Raw genomic sequence first — 20295 nt, 5'->3', positions numbered from 1 at the left:
TTTGGTCACCTCACGATCCGATCCGATTCTGGAAGTCATGATCCGATTCCAGAACGATTCTTTATATTACCCCCCTCCCCCAATTAATTCATTAGTTTATATAATTATGTAGGCCTACTGTTTTTAATAATTACAAATTTTAGATTATAGATTATCTGAACGTTTTCCATTCAAGAACTGTGAGGGAATTTTCTTCATCTTTAGCCTGTTATTTTTTTACTATAGCCATGTTTCCATCCACTTGTCAATCGAATTATCTGAAGTTCGGTTAAAAAACTCATGCGGATAAAGCTGGTGAAAGCGTGTTCCCATCCAACGGCTTTAAAGCGAATAAAAACCTGTACGTAATGACGTCACATGCTGTTTTGCGATCAAATTGTTGACATCCGCCATGTGTGCACAAACCGACTGGCCGGAAATGAACTCGTCGTCTGGCGTGTTGCAACCATAAAAGAGCATAAAACTTAATCGCAATTCATTATTTATTCGGCAAATAACGTTTCCATCAGCTTTTATCGCATTATCCATATATCGATCAAGATAAAATCCGATGAGACCGAACGTATTTCATTTGAGTCGATTTTCATGAAATTTCATCGAATTTTACTGTTTCCATAAGGCATTTCTCATTCGATATCACTTAATTCGGATAAAAACGTGTTGATGGAAACATGGCTAATGACAACATAGACTGCGGGAGATCTATTAAGCTGCATCTCTTTTGAAATACATGAAGTAATGTGGTTTGTCCTGTCCGTTTAATCCCTTAAAGGGTTGGTTCACCCAAAAATGAAAATTAAGCCATTAATTACTCACCCCCATGCTGTTCCAACCCCGTAAGACCTTCGATCATCTTCGGAACACAAATAAAGATATTTTTGATTGAATCTGAGAGCTGGATCAGTCCTACATAGACTGCCTAAGGGATGTCCATGTGCCTACAGCGGCTCAATTATAAGTTTATCAAGCGACGAGAATACTTTTTGTGCGAAAAAAAAACATAAATAAAGACTTTATTCCACTATTTCATTACTTCCTTATGGGCGCATGCGCGAGAACTGAGACGAGGACGTTCTCATTCGTCTACTTCTTGTTACCGGCTGCTCACCGCTTAGGAGTTTTACCGCCCCCTACCGTATTAGATGATGTGCTGATATAGCTGGAAGCGCAAAACTTTCTGTTTACAAACAGAGGAAGATGCGCGCTGTACATACGCTTTTCAATTAGCGTATTTTCCGCACTATAAGGTGCACTTAAAAGCCTTTAATCTTCTCAAAAAACGACAGTGTTCCTTATAATCCGGAGCGCCTTATATATGGATCATCATTTTATACGGTAGGGGGCGGTAAAACTCCTAAGCGGAGCAGCCGGTAACAAGAAGTAGACGAAGGAGAACGTCCTCGTCTCAGTTCTCGCGCATGCGCCCATAAGGAAGTAATGGAATAGTCGAATAAAGTCGTTATTTATGTTTTTTTCGCACAAAAAGTATTCTCGTCGCTTGATAAACTTATAATTGAGCCGCTGTAACCTTTTCTTTAATGACTTTATGGGCCGTCAAGAGCCAGTCCCTTAGGCAGTCTATGTAGGACTGATCCAGCTCTCAGATTCAATCAAAAATATCTTTATTTGTGTTCCGAAGATGAACGAAGGTCTTACAGGGTTGGAACAGCATGGGGGTGAGTAATTAATGACTTCATTTTCATTTTTGGGTGAACTAACCCTTTAAGACATAACTGGCTGTGTTTACGTTAATTTTGCTCAAGTACATTAAACCACGGAGACGCACAGCCGCATGCGCGAGCAGTCTACACAAACAAAGCGCGCGTGAGGATGTGAAATTGAAAGCAGTCATATTTTAAATATATAAGTCCACTGCATTGCAAACCACATAAATGATGACTTCGTAGAGCATTCGTAAGGAAAATATACCGACGGGCAAGACAGCACACTTCAAGTGTAACATCAAACAAAGTGCGCGTCTCTCACAGCGCGTGCAATGAAGCCTGTGAATGTCCTCGTAATTCGCTTCAATCTTTCCGAATTTTATGAAAGATTATTTCACGGAAGGTTCGAGTGGTGTATGTAGGCCTACAGTCGTCGCACATCTGGTTAAAAACTAAGCTCAGAATCGTTGGAGAGAGAATCGCGATGCATCGATGGATCGTTTTTTTCTCCCACCCGTAAAAGCAAATGCTTATCGGAAGTGTCAAAAGCAATGCACAAACAAGCATGAAACGACATGAGAAAGCATGGCAGATAGTGGCGGCATGGGCTGATTTCTGACCTGCTGTTTCAGGATCTTCATTTGCTCCTTGTGTTTGCGCCGCTCCTCTGCTGCCATGATTGCTGAAAGTTCAGAGGAAAATGTTGATGTACAGATGTACAGGTGAAACTATAAAAATTAGAATATCATGCAAAAGTACATTTATTTCAGTAATTCAACTTAAAGGGTGAAACTAATATATTATATGAAGAGTTCAGATGCAAAAGCTTTTAAATGCCATTTGAAATTTTCTTCTTTAATGATGATTTTTGTCAAGCTTGTATATTTAAGTTCAGTGATTTCACTTAAATGGCAATGATAATTACCTATTAATTGTTATTTAAGTGAAATTACTGAACTTAAATATACAAGTTCGACAAAAATCATCCTTAAAGAAGAAAATTTCAAATGGCATTTAGAGGCTTTTGCATCTGAACTCTTCATATAGACTCATTACATGCAAAGTGAGATATTTCCAGCCTTTATTAGTTAGAAATTTGATGATTATGACTTACAGCTTATGAAAACCCCAAATTCAATATTAGAATATTGTGAAAAGGTTTAATAGCTGTAAGTCGTAATCATCAAAATTATAACAAATAAAGGCTTGAAATATCTCACTTTGCATGTAATGAGTCTATATAATTATTATTAATTACCGAAATAAATCTAAAATCTAGTAGAAACCAGAAACACCTGAAAAAACCCCAGCTCACCTTGTTGTCTCCTGGCCTCTTTGGCGGCTCGTGCCAGCGCCTGCTTTTCCAGTTTACGCATCAGCTTCATCTGAGCAGCCTGCCGTGCGATTTCTGCCACATACGGGAGATCTTCAGAGCTAATCTATCGTCAGCACGTCTATAGAAGTTCAACTATCCATCTTATTTTGCAGTGAGGACGTAAGCTATTATCCTTGAATGTGCAAGACTTCCAATTCATTATAAATAACTAAAAGAATTGCAGCAAACGGTAAAACTATTTGGATTACAAACCAGTGTGTTTAATATTACAATAATACATATAAATAATGTGATATGCAATTCCAGGCAGCGCAACAGCCTAAAAATAACTGGAAGTGGATGACACCAGAAGCCAGACACAATCAAGGGCATTGAAAATGTTAAAACATCTCTAATTGAAATAACATAAAACAGACGAGAGAATGTGTGCGTTTGTGCGAGCGGTACCCTGGGCCTCCAGTTTGCGCAGTAGTTTGGCCTCAGAGGTGCTGAGAACATCAGCTTCACTCTCGTCAGGCGCTCGGGTTCTCCTTCGAGAGCCGGCCGGGTCAGCAGAACTCGAAGGGTCACGGTTCTTCAGACGACCCCGGCGACCTTCCATCGCTAGGACACGAGGAATGACTTCCTCCTCTTTCATTAAGCACCACTGTAAGCCCTGAAGAAGACAACAACATTGTTTAGAAAATCATTTAGGGAATAAGGGGGGAAATTATATTATTGCTTAGATGGCTTATTTTATTATATTTATTTTATATTTAAAAAACTTTAACACAACAGACAACTACATTTTTCAGAGAATAATTTTTTTTTTTTTAGAAATAAAATTCAAAATATTTATGATTTATAATTATTATTATTAGTAGTAGTAGTAGAATAAAAGTGACAATAAAAATATAAGAAGACTAATATCTAAAATTATTAGTTTTTATTATCATTATTGTTTAGATGGCTTATTTTATTTTTGAATTAATATTTAAAACACGTTAACAACACCAAAGAAAATAATATTTTTCAGAGAATAAATTATTCTTTTTAGAAACAAATAAAAAAATATTTGTGAATTATTATTATTATTATTATAGTAGTAGTAGTAGAACAAAAATGACGACAGTAATAATAATAATAATAATAATAATAAGAGTAATATCTACAATTATTTGTTATTATTAATATCATTATTGTTTAGATGGCTTATTTTATTTTTAAATTAATATTTAAAACATTTTAACCCCAAAGAAAAGAGAGAATACATTTTTCTTTTTAGAAAAGAAAAAATATATATTTATGATTTATTTGTATTATTTATTAATTATATGTATTAGTGTTATTATTATTAGTATTAGTAGAATAAAAATGACAATAATAATAAGAAGGCCAATATCTAAAATTATTTGTAATTATTATTATCATCATTATTGTTTAGATGGCTTATTGTATTGTTAAATTAATATTTAAAACGTTAACATCAAATAAAAGAATATTTTCCAGAGAATAAATTATAAATTATTTTAATAATAATAATAATAATATTAGCAGTGGTAGTAAACAATTACATCTAAAATTGATTATTTTTGTTCATTTATTATTATTAATTTTATTATCATCACTGCTTAGATGGCTTATTATTTACTAAATTTTTTTTATCTAATATTAAAAAAACTGCACACATTAACACTATTATATTACCCTGCTTCCCCAAAAAAGAAAAACAAATTACATTTGTTTGACTTGTTTGATTGCACAGTCGTGTAAAACCATCATGAACAGTGGAGCAACTTACCTGTGGTCCATCTCTGGCTTCATAGAAGTTGCCAACCTTTATTTTAGCACTGAAGCTGAAGTGATCACGCGTAATGTCGCTTATTCCGTTTCTGGTCAGATACTGTGAGGGGCGAGAGCATGAGATTAATAACGGCCTAAGAATAAGAAGCCCACGCCGGTCCAACACAAGTTCTCTTGCCTTGATGACATCAGGGTACTGTCTGAGCTTTCTGCCACACGGAGCGAAGTACGCCACCTCCCCCCGTAAACGCCCAGACATGTTTGTGATGCGCGTCTCTCTCTGCCATCTGCAAACAGAAAGAGTTTTCAATTCATGCTATAGACTCAAAGCAAAGTCATGCAGAAATCACTTGATGATTTATTGGCGTGATGTATCGTGCACAATGACAAACAGGTGCACTAATCAAAAGAAATGCATCATCAGTGTAACATGATACGGCTTTACACTTACGACCCACCCGTATTCTAGAGGTTTCCGTAGTGCACATTCATCTGTGACTCTTCTCCTTTTCCCTAGGGACATGGTAGATAAGCAAATCAATAAAAATCACAAGAAACATGCAAAAAGTTTAGAATCACTCATGTTTAAGAAATAAGTTTCTTATATGCATCAAGGATGCATTTATAGGATGGAAAATGCAGTAAAAATAGTTATATTGTGAAATATTTTCCTTTTTTTTTTTTACTTGAATATATTTGAAAAAGTAATTTATTCAAACAGAAAAAAAAAGTTTAATTTAAATTGTAACATTGCAATTTTTAATGCATTTTTCATCAAATAAATGCAGCCTTGGTGACCCGAAGAGAATAAAAAATAAATAAATAAATAAATCATAATAATTTCAAACTTGTACTTGTACATGTACTTACAGGTTTAAAGTCAAAGTGAAACGATGTACACAATAAGATCAGGTCAATGATCTTTAACAATGTTGTTGTTGAAAAATAAATATTTCTAATAGCAAGTAATTCATATCCATAAGAACAATTGTTTAAATACCTGGGGGTGCGGCCACAGAGTAAGATGAGAAAAGTGGGCTGTGATTGGCTGAATTCCCAGAGTTGGTCGCAATTGTAGGTGTGGCTGAGACAGGTGTTTTATGAACTTGTAGATTGAGAGGGGCGGGGCCAGTGTTGTGGGAGGAGTCCGGTGCAGACGCTGAGGATTTGTTGAGTTTAAGCGGTGTTCTGTCCATTTCCGAATCTGTGTCCATATCTTCATCCTTACCATCCTCATCATCAGAATCACTGTCTAAATTGCTGTCAGAATCTGCAAAATAATAATAATATAAGAGTCTGTTTACTCGTGGTTGAATGTATGGAAAAATACACTTTAGCAAGATCATGCTCGCAAAGTTGACACCATGATGAGTTGTGGAATTTGCATACAAAATATCAATTTTGCTTATGTTTCACCGTTAAGGCTACGCTGGATCAGAACATATTTTATGTATTTTCTTATGTCTTTCTTATGTTTCTCAACTACCACCTGAGGTGGTTTACGTTTATGCATTTGGCAGATTTTTGGGAAGAGTTTTATGGGAAGAAATTAACTGTTGATGGCATACGATTTCACTGTGAATCGAACTAGCACGCTACTTCTGTTCAAAATGTTTAAAAATATATTTAAAAAAAATACTTGCAATACTGTTTATAAAATTTAACACAATAGTTGCTAAACAGTTTAAAAAATCTTTTGTATACACATTATATATATATATATATATATATATTTCACTTATATTTATATGTATATATTTCATATATTTATTTGACTTATAGTTATAGTTATAGTATTTCACTTTCAATTAATTTTTCTCTCAAAAGATGGTAATACTTTACAGTAACGTCCTATTGGTTAATGCATTAACCACTCAAAAAATGATTTTTGCTGCTTGTTCAAATTGCTTAAACTTATCTTGATTATGCTTAAATACGTAAAATTTAAGTTTACTTAATCCGTTTGTGCTTGATTACATGAATAATTTGTATTGCATTAACTGAAACTGGGCTGTGCTTTTTAGTTCCCAGCATGCTTTGCATATGGCTGAATTAAGAGAGAATAAATGCTTAAATTAAGTGGTATTTTATGTGTTTTTGAGAAAATGAGAACTTTATAGTGCGTAATTCTGTTTAATGTTCAAGTACATTGCAATTATTACTACCATTTAAATTAATGTGGGTTACCATTGTGGAGAAGAGTGGAGCATAAAAACTGATTCAGCAATACTTTCAGTAAATGCTTAGTTTGATGAAGTATGCAAATCTTATAATTTAAGATGCTAAGGTGCTATTGGGTATAATCTAGAAATGTATTAGTGTGACACTATAAAATACATTTTATTGTATTGGACGAATGAATATTATGAATTTGAATACCTGAATCACATCAGGGAGATTTTTAAATTCACTGACAATAATAAATTAAGCTGTGCCCAACCATTGTAAATAAGTTGGATCAACCTTAATACATTAAGTTGACCCAACAGAAGTACATTAAATTGGAAAAACAGAATTGCATAATGCTGAAATAAAGCAAAATAATCTTGTGGAAATGATTTTTTATGTCCATTCAAAGAGTTATTTGAGCAATACTGTATATTTTTTTCTAATATTAATCTTTGTTAACATTAGATAATAAAACTACAACCGTTCATGTCAGCTCAGGTCCATTAAGAAAGGGTTAATTCATTAAAAAGATTAGCAAAACCTCCATGAATATTGATTAAACATCACGCTGACCTGAGAGACTGTCGTTCGAAACGTCATTTTCGTCCTCATCCTCCATTAAGGAGTCATCGGAGTCTTTATTGTCGGGGAGGTTAGACTCCGCCCCCCTGAAGTTCTCCACCAATGAGGATCTCTCTCTTATTTTACAGCCGTTCCCTCTGCCTGCTGTCAGACTGAGTCCGGGTGAGGTATGGGCCGGACCCGTCTCTCTGGTGGTGAGGTTGATGGGGGTGTTGTGTGTGGGGCTGGTGGCTTTATCAGGGACACGTGCGCTCTGGCAGCGGGGTTTGGTAATCAGGGCCAGAGGAGCGTCCTGCACCGCGCCGGGATGACCGAGCTTCCCATTAGGAAGAGACGAGAGGAGCGATTCCTGTGCATCTCTCAACGGTGGAGGAAAGGTCTGTTTGATGGACTTCTGAGGTAGTGATGGCTGATGGGACAGAGAGCGGAAGTGAGATGCAATTACTTCATCTGTCATTCACTCACAGCCTTGATTTGCACAAGTATAGGAACATGTATGCAACTAATATATTCAAAACAATATTTAGAATATATTGTTTTTATTATATTATAGAAGATTGTTTTCTGCTGGGAATTGCATTATGCATATATGATATACACTACAGATAAAGAATGATTGGTAATTCTCTGCATTTATTTGATCAAAATAATGCAACAGTAATATTAAAATACTGTAACACAATTCTTTCAATAATAAAAGAAATGTAAGAAATTGTACCTGTTTGAGTTTGCTGCTGCTGTTAACGGTCAGCAGGGTCTGGTCGAGGTAATTCTTGCACGTCTTCAGACGCTCCGCCTGCAGGGGAGTGGATTTCGGTGTGGGAGAGAAAGACTGAGACGGAGGCTTCGGCGATGGGGTGGGGGAAGGTGGTTTTGGAGAGGATGAGTGCGAGACGGTCCTCGTGAAGGAGAGAGGCAGGTCTTTATGGGACGGTGTGTCCTGGTCTCTGTGCCGCTGTGTGACTAACGCAAGAGGTTTTGCGTTCGCTGCTAGCCCTGCGGTCTGGATGACACTGGTTTGTTTGCTGGGCTCCTCCGTGGTCCTGAAGGCCTGGATGTGTGATGGCGGCTGGGACGAGAGTGAAATAATTTAAATAAGTTATTCATATTTTGCAATAAGATTTTTATAACAATATTTCTTATTAAAGGAGAACTCCGGCACAAAATGAACCTTTGGTCTAATTTCACATTGTTACCTAGTCAACCGTTATCTGAGATTTGTTTTCATGATTGCCGAATGTAAATAGTTTTATCTATAAAAAATAGATAACGCTAGTATATGGGGCATAGAGTAATGACTAATAAAAATCACTTATTTTTACCACTAACAAGGCTCAAAATAGCCCCACAGTAACACGACAGCATAATAAGGGTCCCTACATTCAAACCGAAGCATTGAGAACTTGAGTGTCCATACAGTTTAATAAGAAGATATTTTATACACACAGTCAACTTCGCGAATACAGGAAGAAGCAATCTTTGAAAAATAGTCTCTACCAGTCGATCTACGAACGCCGATCCAAGTGCGCTGGTGAGATGTGAATAAGGTGATAAAGTGAGCGCGAACAGTAGTCTACATGTACATATTGAAGAGAAGAAAATAGTTTGTGTTTGTGTTTCTTCCGGAAACAACGGACCATATGAGATTCTGCACAGTTCAGCGCACATGGATCGGTGTTCGTAGATCGACTGGTAGAGACTATTTTTCCAAGATGGCTTCTTCCTGTACTCGCGAAGTTGACTGTGTGTATAAAATATCTTCTTATTAAACTGTATGGACACTGACAAAGTTCTCAATGCTTCGGTTTGAATGTAGGGACCCTTATTATGCTGTCGTGTTGCTGTGGGGCTATTTTGAGCCTTGTTAGTGGTAATAATTAGGGTTGGGTATCGTTTGAATTTGAACGATTCTGATTCCGATTCCGATTCCTTGTTTCAATTCCGGTTCCTAACGATTCTCGATTCCGATTCTTTTAAGAGGCAGGGTCAAAAAAGTTTAGCTAACCTTGCTAACCAACGGCCTTTCTGAAGGAAATAATCCTTTATGAAGGAAATACTCTGTAAAAATACTCCTTTTGTCACAAATTTTGCATTTTGCCGAGATTTCGTCATTTTTAGAAAAGTGAAGCCACACTTCGGATCGCCGACGTAAGGTACTCATATTCGACTCGCGTGGTTATGCCAACACTTCCGGTAGACGCTTCTTCGTTGGTGTTGTTCAGCGGTTTCTTCTTCCGCTCGGCGGACTGTGAATATCGAAACTAGGAATCGAAATTTTAACTTTTGAACGATTCCGGGAAAAACGAAAAGTTAGTCTCGGTTCCAATCGATACTCGATTCTCGATACCCAACCCAAGTAATAACAAGCGATTTTTATTTGTCATTACTCTATGCCCTATATACTAGCGTTATAGGCTAAACTGTTTTTATATATAAAACTATTTACATTCGGCAATCATGAAAACAAATCTCAGGTAACGGTTGACTAGGTAACAATGTGTAATTAGACCAAAGGTTCATTTTGCACCGGAGTTCTCCTTTAATAACTACTAAATCAAAGGCTACCTTCAGAATAGCATACTACTACCATACTTTTATGATATAAAAGGCTTAAACAGTATAAATGGTTTAAAACATGAGAACCTAAATACAGTTTTTGAAATTGATGAATAAATTCTATTTATCTGTAATTTATTGGTAACACTTAACAATAAGGTCGCATTAGTTAACATTAACTAACAATGAGCAAAACAGAATGCCGTTAAAGTATTTATCTTTGTTCATGTTTGGTTAATAAAAATACTGCCGTTCATGTTTTCTCAGATGTATTAAATTATAAAAGCAACTTTTCATTTTAGTAATGTAATGTATTAGTATAATGTTGAAATGAACAACTAAGATTAAGAAATGTTTTAGACGTATTGTTAACTAATGTTAAAAAAATAGAATTTTATTGTAAAGTGTTACACTTTTTTATTTCAGTTTAATTCATGTATTTCACTAACATCTATTTCAATTAATTTTTTTAATAGTTTAAACTTGGGATAAAAAACGAACACTGTTTTTCACTGACACACATACCTTTCGGATACCTTTCGGATCTTTTCCGCACTTTTCCGAGTCCACACTATCATCACTCTGATCATCGTCATCATCATCATCATCCTCCAAGTCATCTGAGTCAGAGCTGCTAAGAGCATCGCTGGAGCTGTCAGAGCTGGATGCTGATTGGCTGTCACTGTTGATGGAGTCATCTGGCACTTTGCTGTGAACCTTCTGTCAGGAAGAGCAATGTCAGTCGACAGGAGCAGGCAAACACAAACAATTTCTTTCTGTCACCCTTCCAGTTGACATGACAATCTAAAAATAGTCCCAAAAAACGTTGGATGATATTATTTGACAGAAAGTGTCAACAGCAGTGAGTGGTTTCACAGCACACTGATATGAATGCTGCATCTATCAGGACGATATTAAACAGTTTAAATCTACTAACACACAAGTCAACTAATTAACTGAATGAAACATTTGAGATCCACTAGAAAATACAACAACATACGGGTTTAGAACGACAGTAAATGATGATCAAACGTCATGTAATCCTTACATGGTCGTTTGTTTTGAGTCTAGTTTTCCCTTTGAGCTGGTTCAGTGCTGGTTTCGGGCTGGTTTTCAGGTTCTTGGTCTGATCTGGAGGTTTGAGGGCTGGAGAGGGTGTGGAGGAGGCTGATCTCGAGTTTGCTCTTCCATTTACAGAGCCATTCAGCCCTGCTTTAGAAAACAAACAAATCTTCAGCTACAGTATGACTGTACAGTAAAATAGATTATGCTTCGTTTATATACCAAGTACCGAGCTCATGTCATCTAAAAACAGTGAATGTGAGGATCAGTGAGGATAGATAGATAGATAGATAGATAGATAGATAGATAGATAGATAGATAGATAGATAGATAGATAGATAGATAGATAGATAGATAGATAGATAGATAGATAGATAGATAGATAGATAGATAGATAGATAGATAGATAGATAGATAGATAGATAGATAGATAGATAGATAGATTAAAAAGGTTCTATACGTATTTGGAACCCCTAAAAGGTTCTATACAGAACCCTTTTTAAGGATTCTTTGTAACCAGGAAAAAGGTTCTATATGGAACCTTTTGGGTCTATTCATTATCATTTGTTTTGTCCTTTCTGGATTAAATATTTCATATTATTGACAAACATCAAGACCCTAAAATGTATTTATGAATGCATGTGAATGGTCACAAAATTCAAAATATGGGGGTTAGAAAATGTATATATTAATATCATTTTATGTAGTTAATCACATGAAGAGTGCCATTTCAGTTTTTCTCCTCCAAAAATCAGCATGATTAAAATGTGATATTAAGTTACTACAACAGTTTAATAAACAATAATTTAATTACAACTACAAAATGTTGCAGAATGATGATGAAATACAGTATATGAATAATATACCCACTTATTAAAAAGAAAAAAATGCTTAAAAGGTGCTGTAAAAGCAAACAATTCATAAATGAATTTATGTCTAGCAGACAACTGAATAGAAAGCTAAAAAAAAAAAAAAAGAAGACGACTGAAGTGAATACAAACAATTCAGCAACAATATGACAAGACAAGCATAAGGCATCTCACATCTGAACATGTGCATGCCAGCAGACTTCATAGATTTTATTAGGATTAAAATAATTCATGTAAATATAGAAGGGATAATTCCAAAAGGATATTATGAATTTTTGCTACTATGAATTTCAGAAGGATAAAAGCAATTCTTCCTTCGTATTTGCATAAATATATCTTAAAAGGGCAAGATATTTATATTCAGGGATGCACATAACTGGTGTGGTAAAAGTAAACGATTACGCAGCAGAAAATGTGGAGGGAAGCGCTTTTGCGTACCAACATTTTTTTTTGCATTTTTGAGGACTCAAATAAGATGGCAATCATGATGATGTGTTCATTATTATTATTATTATCAAGTGTGTTCATTATTATTAGGGGTGCAATGGATCGTAGTTGATCCGTCATCCGCACGGTTCGGCACATGTGATTAGAGGATTAACTGCTAAAAGTTTATCGTTTGGACGGTTTTTTGTCTTGCCAATTTACACATTCAAACGATTTTAAACGTGGAAGAGGTGATTTAAACGCTGTTATGTGTGCGCACAGCCTCACACACCCGTCCCGAAGCACACACATGCAGATGAGAGAGAGAGGCGCGTTTCAGACGGCACTCAAACACCAAATTGATTCCTCTTTCGGGTTTACTTGCGCTTGAACGGACACAAACACACAAAATAAGGGCAAGTATTCTCTCGGTTATGTCACAAGTGAACAGTTGTCTGTCAGTATACTTCGGCCCATGCATTCGGTGGCAGAAGCCTAATATTCCTGTTGTTGTCTTAGTAAAATTAAATAAAACATCATCATCTACCATGTTCGAGAGAAAAGAAGAAAGTGAGAAGAGCAGTCAGGAGGAAAGTGATGACGACAGCTTTTAGGATAAGTGTGTGCTGCGTAAAAAGTGTGAGTAGCAAGCAGGTGCTACCTTGAGAACCGGACTAAAAAAAGGAAGTTATGTGCATATAATGGATCGGCCTTTATGATTGGATCACAACGATGCCCTCAAGGTAAGCAGCTCACTAGCTTTAGGAATAAAATAATATGAGGGGTAATTAACGCACCTTTGGCGGGAGTGCGTCGGGGAGCATGAGACTGAAGGAGGCTTTGCTCGTGGTTCAGCGACGATGTGCCGAATAATGCCGGCAGACCCAGAAGATGAGGAAAAAAGGCCGCTGCCCCTTGACCCTGAGCGTCTACAGAACGCCACCAATCTGAGGATACACAGAGGAGCACATACAATTTAACATTTCAAAGGATGTGTGAGACCATCTCTCCTTAAAGGTCTCATAAATGTCATGGCCTCAGTGTGGATTCGTGAAAATGAACGAATCTTTTTCCGAGTCAATTCGTTCATTTCGTTCGTTGAATGAACCAAATGACACGAAAAAAGATTTGTTCATTTTGATGAACGAGTTCGAACAGGAGAGTCACGAACAAGCATTTGAGGCAAGCATTTGAGCTTTTAAAACTTAAACTTTGTTATTTATTTTTCGTTTCGCTTGATAAGACCCTTATTCATCGTCTGGAATCGTTTAAAGTCCTTTAAACAGTTTGCAGTTTGCAATGAAAGTGTCTTTTGGACCTTGAACCGTTTGGACCCCATTAAAGTCCATTATATGGAGAAAAATCCTGGAGTGTTGTCATCAAAAACTTCATTTCTTTTCGACTGAAGAAAGAATGTCATGGACATCTTGCATGACACGGGGGTGAGTAAATTATCAGCTAAAGTTCTTTTAAAAGTGAACTACTCCTTTAAAAGGTTAGTTCGGTATTTTACACTTAAAGCCCTGTTTTAAGACAATTTCTGATGAAATATAACGGTTAAGATTGAAATTTGGACAAATTCTGTTGTCCCGAGAAATTTTGGTTTCTGTGGTTGCACCCCCCCCCCCACCTCCACAATGGTTGCATACAGTAGGTGCACTGGAACAATCCTTCCTAAAACGTATTAAACTTTAGTTTACAAAGACGTGAAACTCATCAAATGGTCTGGGGTGTTCACTGATATGCTTACACAAAAATCTCTACAAAAGATGCTTTCCAACAGGTTTTATTGTAGATTTTGCCCAAGTCAAGTCAATGGAGTTGGACAAAAACTACGATAAAACCTGTTTTAGCGTAAAACCTGTTCTTAAATTACTTAAGAAATATTTATAGTCCATGGTAATATTTGTTGTGTTGCTCGTGGCCACTTTATTAGGTAGACCCCCTTTTGCCTTCAGAACTGGCTTAATTCTTCGGCACAGATTCAACAAGGTGCTGGAAACATCCCTCAGAGATTTTGGTCCATACGGACATGATCACATCACAGTTGCGAATCTCCAGTTCCTCCACGTCCCAAAGCTGCTCTATTGGATTGAGATCTGGTGACCGTGAAGGCTGTTTGAGTTTAGTGAGCTCACTGTCATGGTCAAGAAACTAGTTTGAGATGATTTGAGCTTTGTGACATGGTGTTTTCCAACTGGAAGTAGCCGTCAGTCCACTGCGGTCATAAAGAGGTCAGCAACTATACTCAGGCAGGCTGTGGTGTTTAAACGAAGCTCAATAGGTACAAAGGGCCCAAAGTGTGCTAAGAAAATATATAACACACCCCTACACTAGCAGCAGCCTTAACTGTTGATACAAGGCAGGATGGATCCATGCTTTCATGTCGTTTACACCAAATTCTGACCCGACCATCTGAATGTCGCAGCAGAAGTCAACACAACGTTTTTCCAATCTTCTTTTGTCCAGTTTTGGTGAATTGTAGCCTCAGTTTGTTGTTGTTAGCGGACAGGAGCGTCACCGGTGTGTGTTTTCTGCTGCTGGAGCCGGTCTGCTTCAAGGTTTGATGTGTTGTTTGTTCAGAGATGCTCTTCTGGTTGTAACGAGTGGTTATTTGAGTTACTATTCAGCTTTAACCAGTCTGGTCATTCTCATCTGACCTCCGGCCTACACAAGGCATTTTTACCAGCAGAACTTTTGATCTCTTTATGACCATTCTCTGTAAACCCTAGAGATGGTCATGAGTGAAAATCCCAGTAGATCAGCAGGTGAATCAGTGAATCATCTTTTAGGAAGAAAAATCCCATTTGTGTTTGAATTGAGATTCGATTAGCATCATATACTAGCATGGAGGTGCTTCTCCAAATCCGAGGCCATGGTCCTCAGCCGGAAAAGGGTGGCTTGCCCACTTCAGGTTGGTGGAGAGATCCTTCCTCAAGTGGAGGAGTTTAAGTATCTTGGGGTTTTGTTCACGAGTGAGGGAAGGATGGAACGGGAGATTGACAGACGGATCGGTGCAGCTTCTGCAGTAATGCGGTCGATGTACCGATCTGTTGTGGTGAAGAAGGAGCTGAGCCGTAAGGCAAAGCTCTCGATTTACCGGTCAATCTACGTTCCTACTCTCACCTATGGTCATGAGCTTTGGGTCATGACCGAAAGGACAAGATCCCGGATACAGGCGGCTGAAATGAGCTTTCTCCGCAGGGTGGCTGGGCGATCCCTTAGAGATAGGGTGAGAAGCTCGGTCACTCGGGAGGAGCTCAGAGTAGAGCCGCTGCTCCTCCACATCGAGAGGGGTCAGCTGAGGTGGTTCGGGCATCTGTTCCGAATGCCTCCTGGACGCCTTCCTGGGGAGGTGTTCCGGGCACGTCCCACTGGGCGGAGGCCCCGGGGAAGACCTAGGACACGCTGGAGAGACTATGTCTCCCGGCTGGCCTGGGAACGCCTCGGTATCCCCCCAGAAGAGTTGGAGGAAGTGTCTAGGGAGAGGGAAGTCTGGGCATCTCTGCTTAGACTGCTGCCCCCGCGACCCGGCCCCGGATGAGCGGAAGAAGATGGTATGGTATGGTATGGTATACTAGCATCATTTCACCTAAATCTAATGGCATCTTTTGGACAACATACCTGGCAAAGCGCCGAGCTGAGAGTGGGCAGCCAAAGCGGCCGACATTCCCAGAGTTCCCAGACCTCCGAATTCAGATCGGACAGGAGAAGAGGAGTGCAGACTGAAGGCTGGGTGATTGATCATGGGAAAGGCACCGGAAACTGAAGAAATTCCCAAGCCCTGATTGCCAACCATTCGGAACAAATGACCTGAGGAGAGAAATCATAAAATATCTCATGCATGTGTAACAGTCGGATACATAAAACCCGTCAGACTATTCACAGTCATTTGTGTAGATTTACATGACATAATGTTATTTAAAAAAATATAACGGAGAAACATGTTTTTATTGTTTTAATAAAAGTACTAAAAGCGAGTCAGATATCTCGTCTGATGCATATGGCACAATTTTCTGGAAACACTTTAGGAGTTTTGAAGTCACAATCTGATTTGTTGAATTTAACTTTTGAAATAATAGACGTGCAACACATTACGGGTGTCTTCCGGTTCGGGCATGAATTTTTGGACCCGTGAAGACCTGTAATCTGCAGCCCTGCGAACTTAAAATAAAACTGCATTGTAATATCTGTACGTTAAGTCTATTTGTTATTTTAAGGTGTGCCCCTAAAAGCAGTGTTGTAGTACTCGAGACTCGGACTCGTCTCGGACTCGGTCTCGAGACCATATTTTAATGGTCTTGGTCTTGTCATGGACTCGTGTCCATTTGGACTCGGAATTGACTCGTACTCGAACATTTTTTTTTTTTAGGACTCAGAATTATTCCCGAGTCCACTCGAGTTCAATTAAAAATATTTTTCATGATAATAATTTTTCATGATAACAATAATAAAATATTTCTTTAAATTGATTGAAACGCCCAGTGATTGGTGATTTTCTAGTGCGCAACTGCGCATGACAAATTTTAATAAAATTACTTTTAACACCACCTACTATGTGGCCTTTTTACCCTAAACTGATCATATTTTTTAAACTCTAAGTAAATTCAGTAAAAAAAAAAAAAAAGGATTTCTCTAAATAAATAAAAGTAAATTAGGTAATCAACCCTCACTGGTCTCGGTCTCGACTCGGACTCGACCGTCTCTGGTCTCGGACTCGACTCTCTATGGACTCGGTGTCAACTCGGACTCGAGTGAGGTGGTCTCGACTACAACACTGCCTAAAAGTTTCAGCTTGCGCTCCTAAAATCTTCAGTCAGGGGCGACAGCGCTCCTAGAGAAAAAAGTTAGTCTGGAGCCCTGCGTGAGAATAGATATTTCATGACACTGTCTTTCAGTAATGAACATTGCTTCTATAAATAGCATACACAAATTAATAGCCCTTCATACATTTACTAAACCAATGAATTCCCATTTTTCTTCGTTGCTTAGGTGGGCTGAAGGCGGGCTGAATGCTTTCATTTTTCCTGAAGTCGTTCACAGATAAACTCCTGGGGGATTCGCAGGGAATAGAGAATGACCACAAAAGCTGGACACAGGAAAAATTCCCTTTAAGGGACACAAAAAAGGGCCTCGTCCCCCGAGCTGCTGTGATGGCCGCTTACATGCGAGAAAAAAAAACACATCTTTGCTTTGAATCTCATTATAATGAGCTGCATATTTAACGTCAGCTCTTTTGAGGCCCGGCCTGTCGATACAGGAAGAGACGGTGAATATAAACGTCTGAAAGGCTGGTTCCCTCCCCCCTCATCTCCACTGCAAGAGGCAAAGACATCTGCAAACAGCCTTTAAATACTAATGCACTGGAATAATCAAAACTGACCCGCAAAGAGGCAAGTAAACATTATTTTTATTTTTTATTTTAAGTGTAGGGTTAACCCCAAGTATGTGTAATGTTTTTGCTTCACCACAATCATCTTTCACAAAAATTGCAGGAATAATTCAGCCAAATAAACATTTTGTCATAATTGTCTTACTGGTCCTGTATTTTTTTCATATCCTCAGATTCAATATAGTACACAATTTTAAAGGTTATAAATATAATCAGCTCAAGTGTAGCATTCGTTATTTTGTTGGGCTCATGAGATTTTTCTGTCAATTTATATAATGTTTTATTGACTAATGTGTATTATATATATTTATTATGACCAATCATTATTCAGTATGCAAATGTTGAGCAAATATGCACGTTCTGTATTGGCTACTTTTGTCAATGGAGATTTTTTAATTTTCTCACACATTTTTTCCAAGACTGACCAAATCTGAAGAGAGTGATTTTGTCAAGCAGATCAGGATTAATTTATCTTTCTTTGCAAATAAGTAAAATCTTTGCAATTGAGTGAAATTGATCATTATTAACTCTAATATACACATATTGTCTATACTGTATAGTCTATACTCTATAGTTTATAGGCTATGCTCTATAGTCTATGCTCTATAGTCTATGCTCTATAGTCCATGCTCTATAGTCTATGCTCTATAGTCCATGCTCTATATTCTATGCTCTATAGTCCATGCTCTATAGTCCATGCTCTATAGTCTATGCTCTATAGTCCATGCTCTATAGTCCATGCTCTATAGTCTATACTCTATAGTCCATACTCTATAGTCCATAGTCTATGCTCTATACTCTATGCTCTATAGTCTATGCACTATAGTCTATGCTCTATAGTCCATGCTCTATAGTCTATGCTCTATAGTCTATACTCTATAGTCCATAGTCCATTGTCTATAGTCTATGCTCTATGGTTTATGCTCTATAGTCCATGCTCTATATAGTCTATACTCCATAGTCCATGCTCTATAGTCCATACTCTATAGTCCATAGTCTATGCTCTATACTCTATGCTCTATAGTCTATGCTCTATAGTCTATGCACTATAGTCTATGCTCTATAGTCTATGCTCTATAGTCCATGCTCTATAGTCTATGCTCTATAGTCTATACTCTATAGTCCATAGTCCATTGTCTATAGTCTATGCTCTATGGTCTATGCTCTATAGTCCATGCTCTATATAGTCTATACTCCATAGTCCATACTCTATAGTCCATACTCTATAGTGCATAGTCCATACTCTATAGTCCATACTCTATAGTCTATAGTCTATGCTCTATAGTCTATGCTCTATAGTCCATGCTCTATAGTCCATGCTCTATAGTCCATGCTCTATAGTCCATGCTCTATAGTCTATGCTCTATAGTCTATACTCTATAGTCCATACTCTATAGTCCATACTCTATAGTCCATAGTCTATGCTCTATACTCTATGCTCTATAGTCTATGCTCTATAGTCTATGCTCTATAGTCCATGCTCTATATAGTCTATACTCCATAGTCCATACTCTATAGTCCATAGTCCATACTCTATAGCCCATACTCTATAGTCCATAGTCTATGCTCTATAGTCCATGCTCTATAGTCTATACTCTATAGTCCATAGTCCATTGTCTATAGTCCATAGTCCATGCTCTATAGTCCATGCTCTATATAGTCTATACTCTAGTCCATACTCTATAGTCCATGCTATAGTCTATAGTTTATACTCTATAGTCTATACTCTATAGTCTACACTCTATAGTCTATACTCTATAGTCTATAGTCTAAACTCTGTAGTCTATACTATAGTTTGAGCCAACACCAAAGTTATATCCAATCCAGTTGTTACCATATTTTACTGAAAATATGAGCTTGTTGAGGGGAGTTTCTGTGTTTTGATAAAGCTGTGTGTTTTCTTACCGCTCTTGCTGTGTGTTGTTGCCGGCGAGTCTTCTGGGTTTGCCGAAGCTCTTATAGAGGTCTGACTGGAGGTCTCCATATCCATATCTGACAAATAACATGAGGAACAATCAATAAATGATCGATGCACACACACACCAGAATCACACAAACATCATCCGTTTAGCCTAATCCACCAATAATCATGCAAACGGCCATCAGTGAGAAAACCAAAGCATCTAAGAAAACACTTCCAGTAATGTCTAAATGAAACAACAGCCTTGTATGAACGTGGCAGACAAGAGCATCTATCATTCATATCTTGTGTTCTGGCATCACTGCTCAGTAGTGTGTGTCTCTGGTGATGAACAATGAAAGAAAACAGCAGCATCACAGACCATCAGCTGCAATCACACTCTCACACACCACATGGGGAAATCTCACAAAACCTGTCAAGAACATGTATAGAACTAGATTTATAAATATTGAATGCATAAGAAAATATGAGGCCATGACTAGCTTTAAGATTTTTTTTTTTTGCATTGATAATTTTCATGACAATTAAGAATATTT

At 37.6% G+C, this 20295-nt stretch overlaps 1 protein-coding gene across 10 annotated transcripts in view; it reads right to left on the bottom strand.

Moving 5' to 3' along the window:
* Positions 1-20295, bottom strand: part of baz2bb (bromodomain adjacent to zinc finger domain, 2Bb) — an 83599-nt gene that overhangs the window by 28875 nt on the left and 34429 nt on the right. For 7 of the 10 annotated variants that reach the window (XM_039683294.2, XM_089133446.1, XM_089133451.1 and 4 more), the window contains 14 exons: positions 19744-19830; positions 16071-16259; positions 13244-13393; positions 11138-11301; positions 10615-10809; positions 8252-8602; positions 7525-7942; positions 5783-6052; positions 5241-5295; positions 4961-5069; positions 4781-4882; positions 3448-3655; positions 2980-3072; positions 2285-2346 (listed from right to left, as the gene is read on the bottom strand). In XM_039683294.2, the coding sequence (XP_039539228.2) occupies positions 2285-2346; positions 2980-3072; positions 3448-3655; positions 4781-4882; positions 4961-5069; positions 5241-5295; positions 5783-6052; positions 7525-7942; positions 8252-8602; positions 10615-10809; positions 11138-11301; positions 13244-13393; positions 16071-16259; positions 19744-19828 (2451 nt within the window). In that variant the 5' untranslated portion in view covers positions 19829-19830. The remainder of the gene's footprint in view (positions 1-2284; positions 2347-2979; positions 3073-3447; positions 3656-4780; positions 4883-4960; positions 5070-5240; positions 5296-5782; positions 6053-7524; positions 7943-8251; positions 8603-10614; positions 10810-11137; positions 11302-13243; positions 13394-16070; positions 16260-19743; positions 19831-20295) is intronic. The other 3 variants (XM_039683296.2, XM_089133447.1, XM_089133448.1) reach the window with 2 other exon arrangements.

The sequence above is a fragment of the Pimephales promelas genome, chromosome 7 (genome assembly GCF_988280905.1).
Source record: "Pimephales promelas chromosome 7, fPimPro1.hap1.1, whole genome shotgun sequence".
Lineage (NCBI taxonomy): Eukaryota > Metazoa > Chordata > Actinopteri > Cypriniformes > Leuciscidae > Pimephales > Pimephales promelas.
This window is presented reverse-complemented; position numbering and strand designations above follow the sequence as displayed.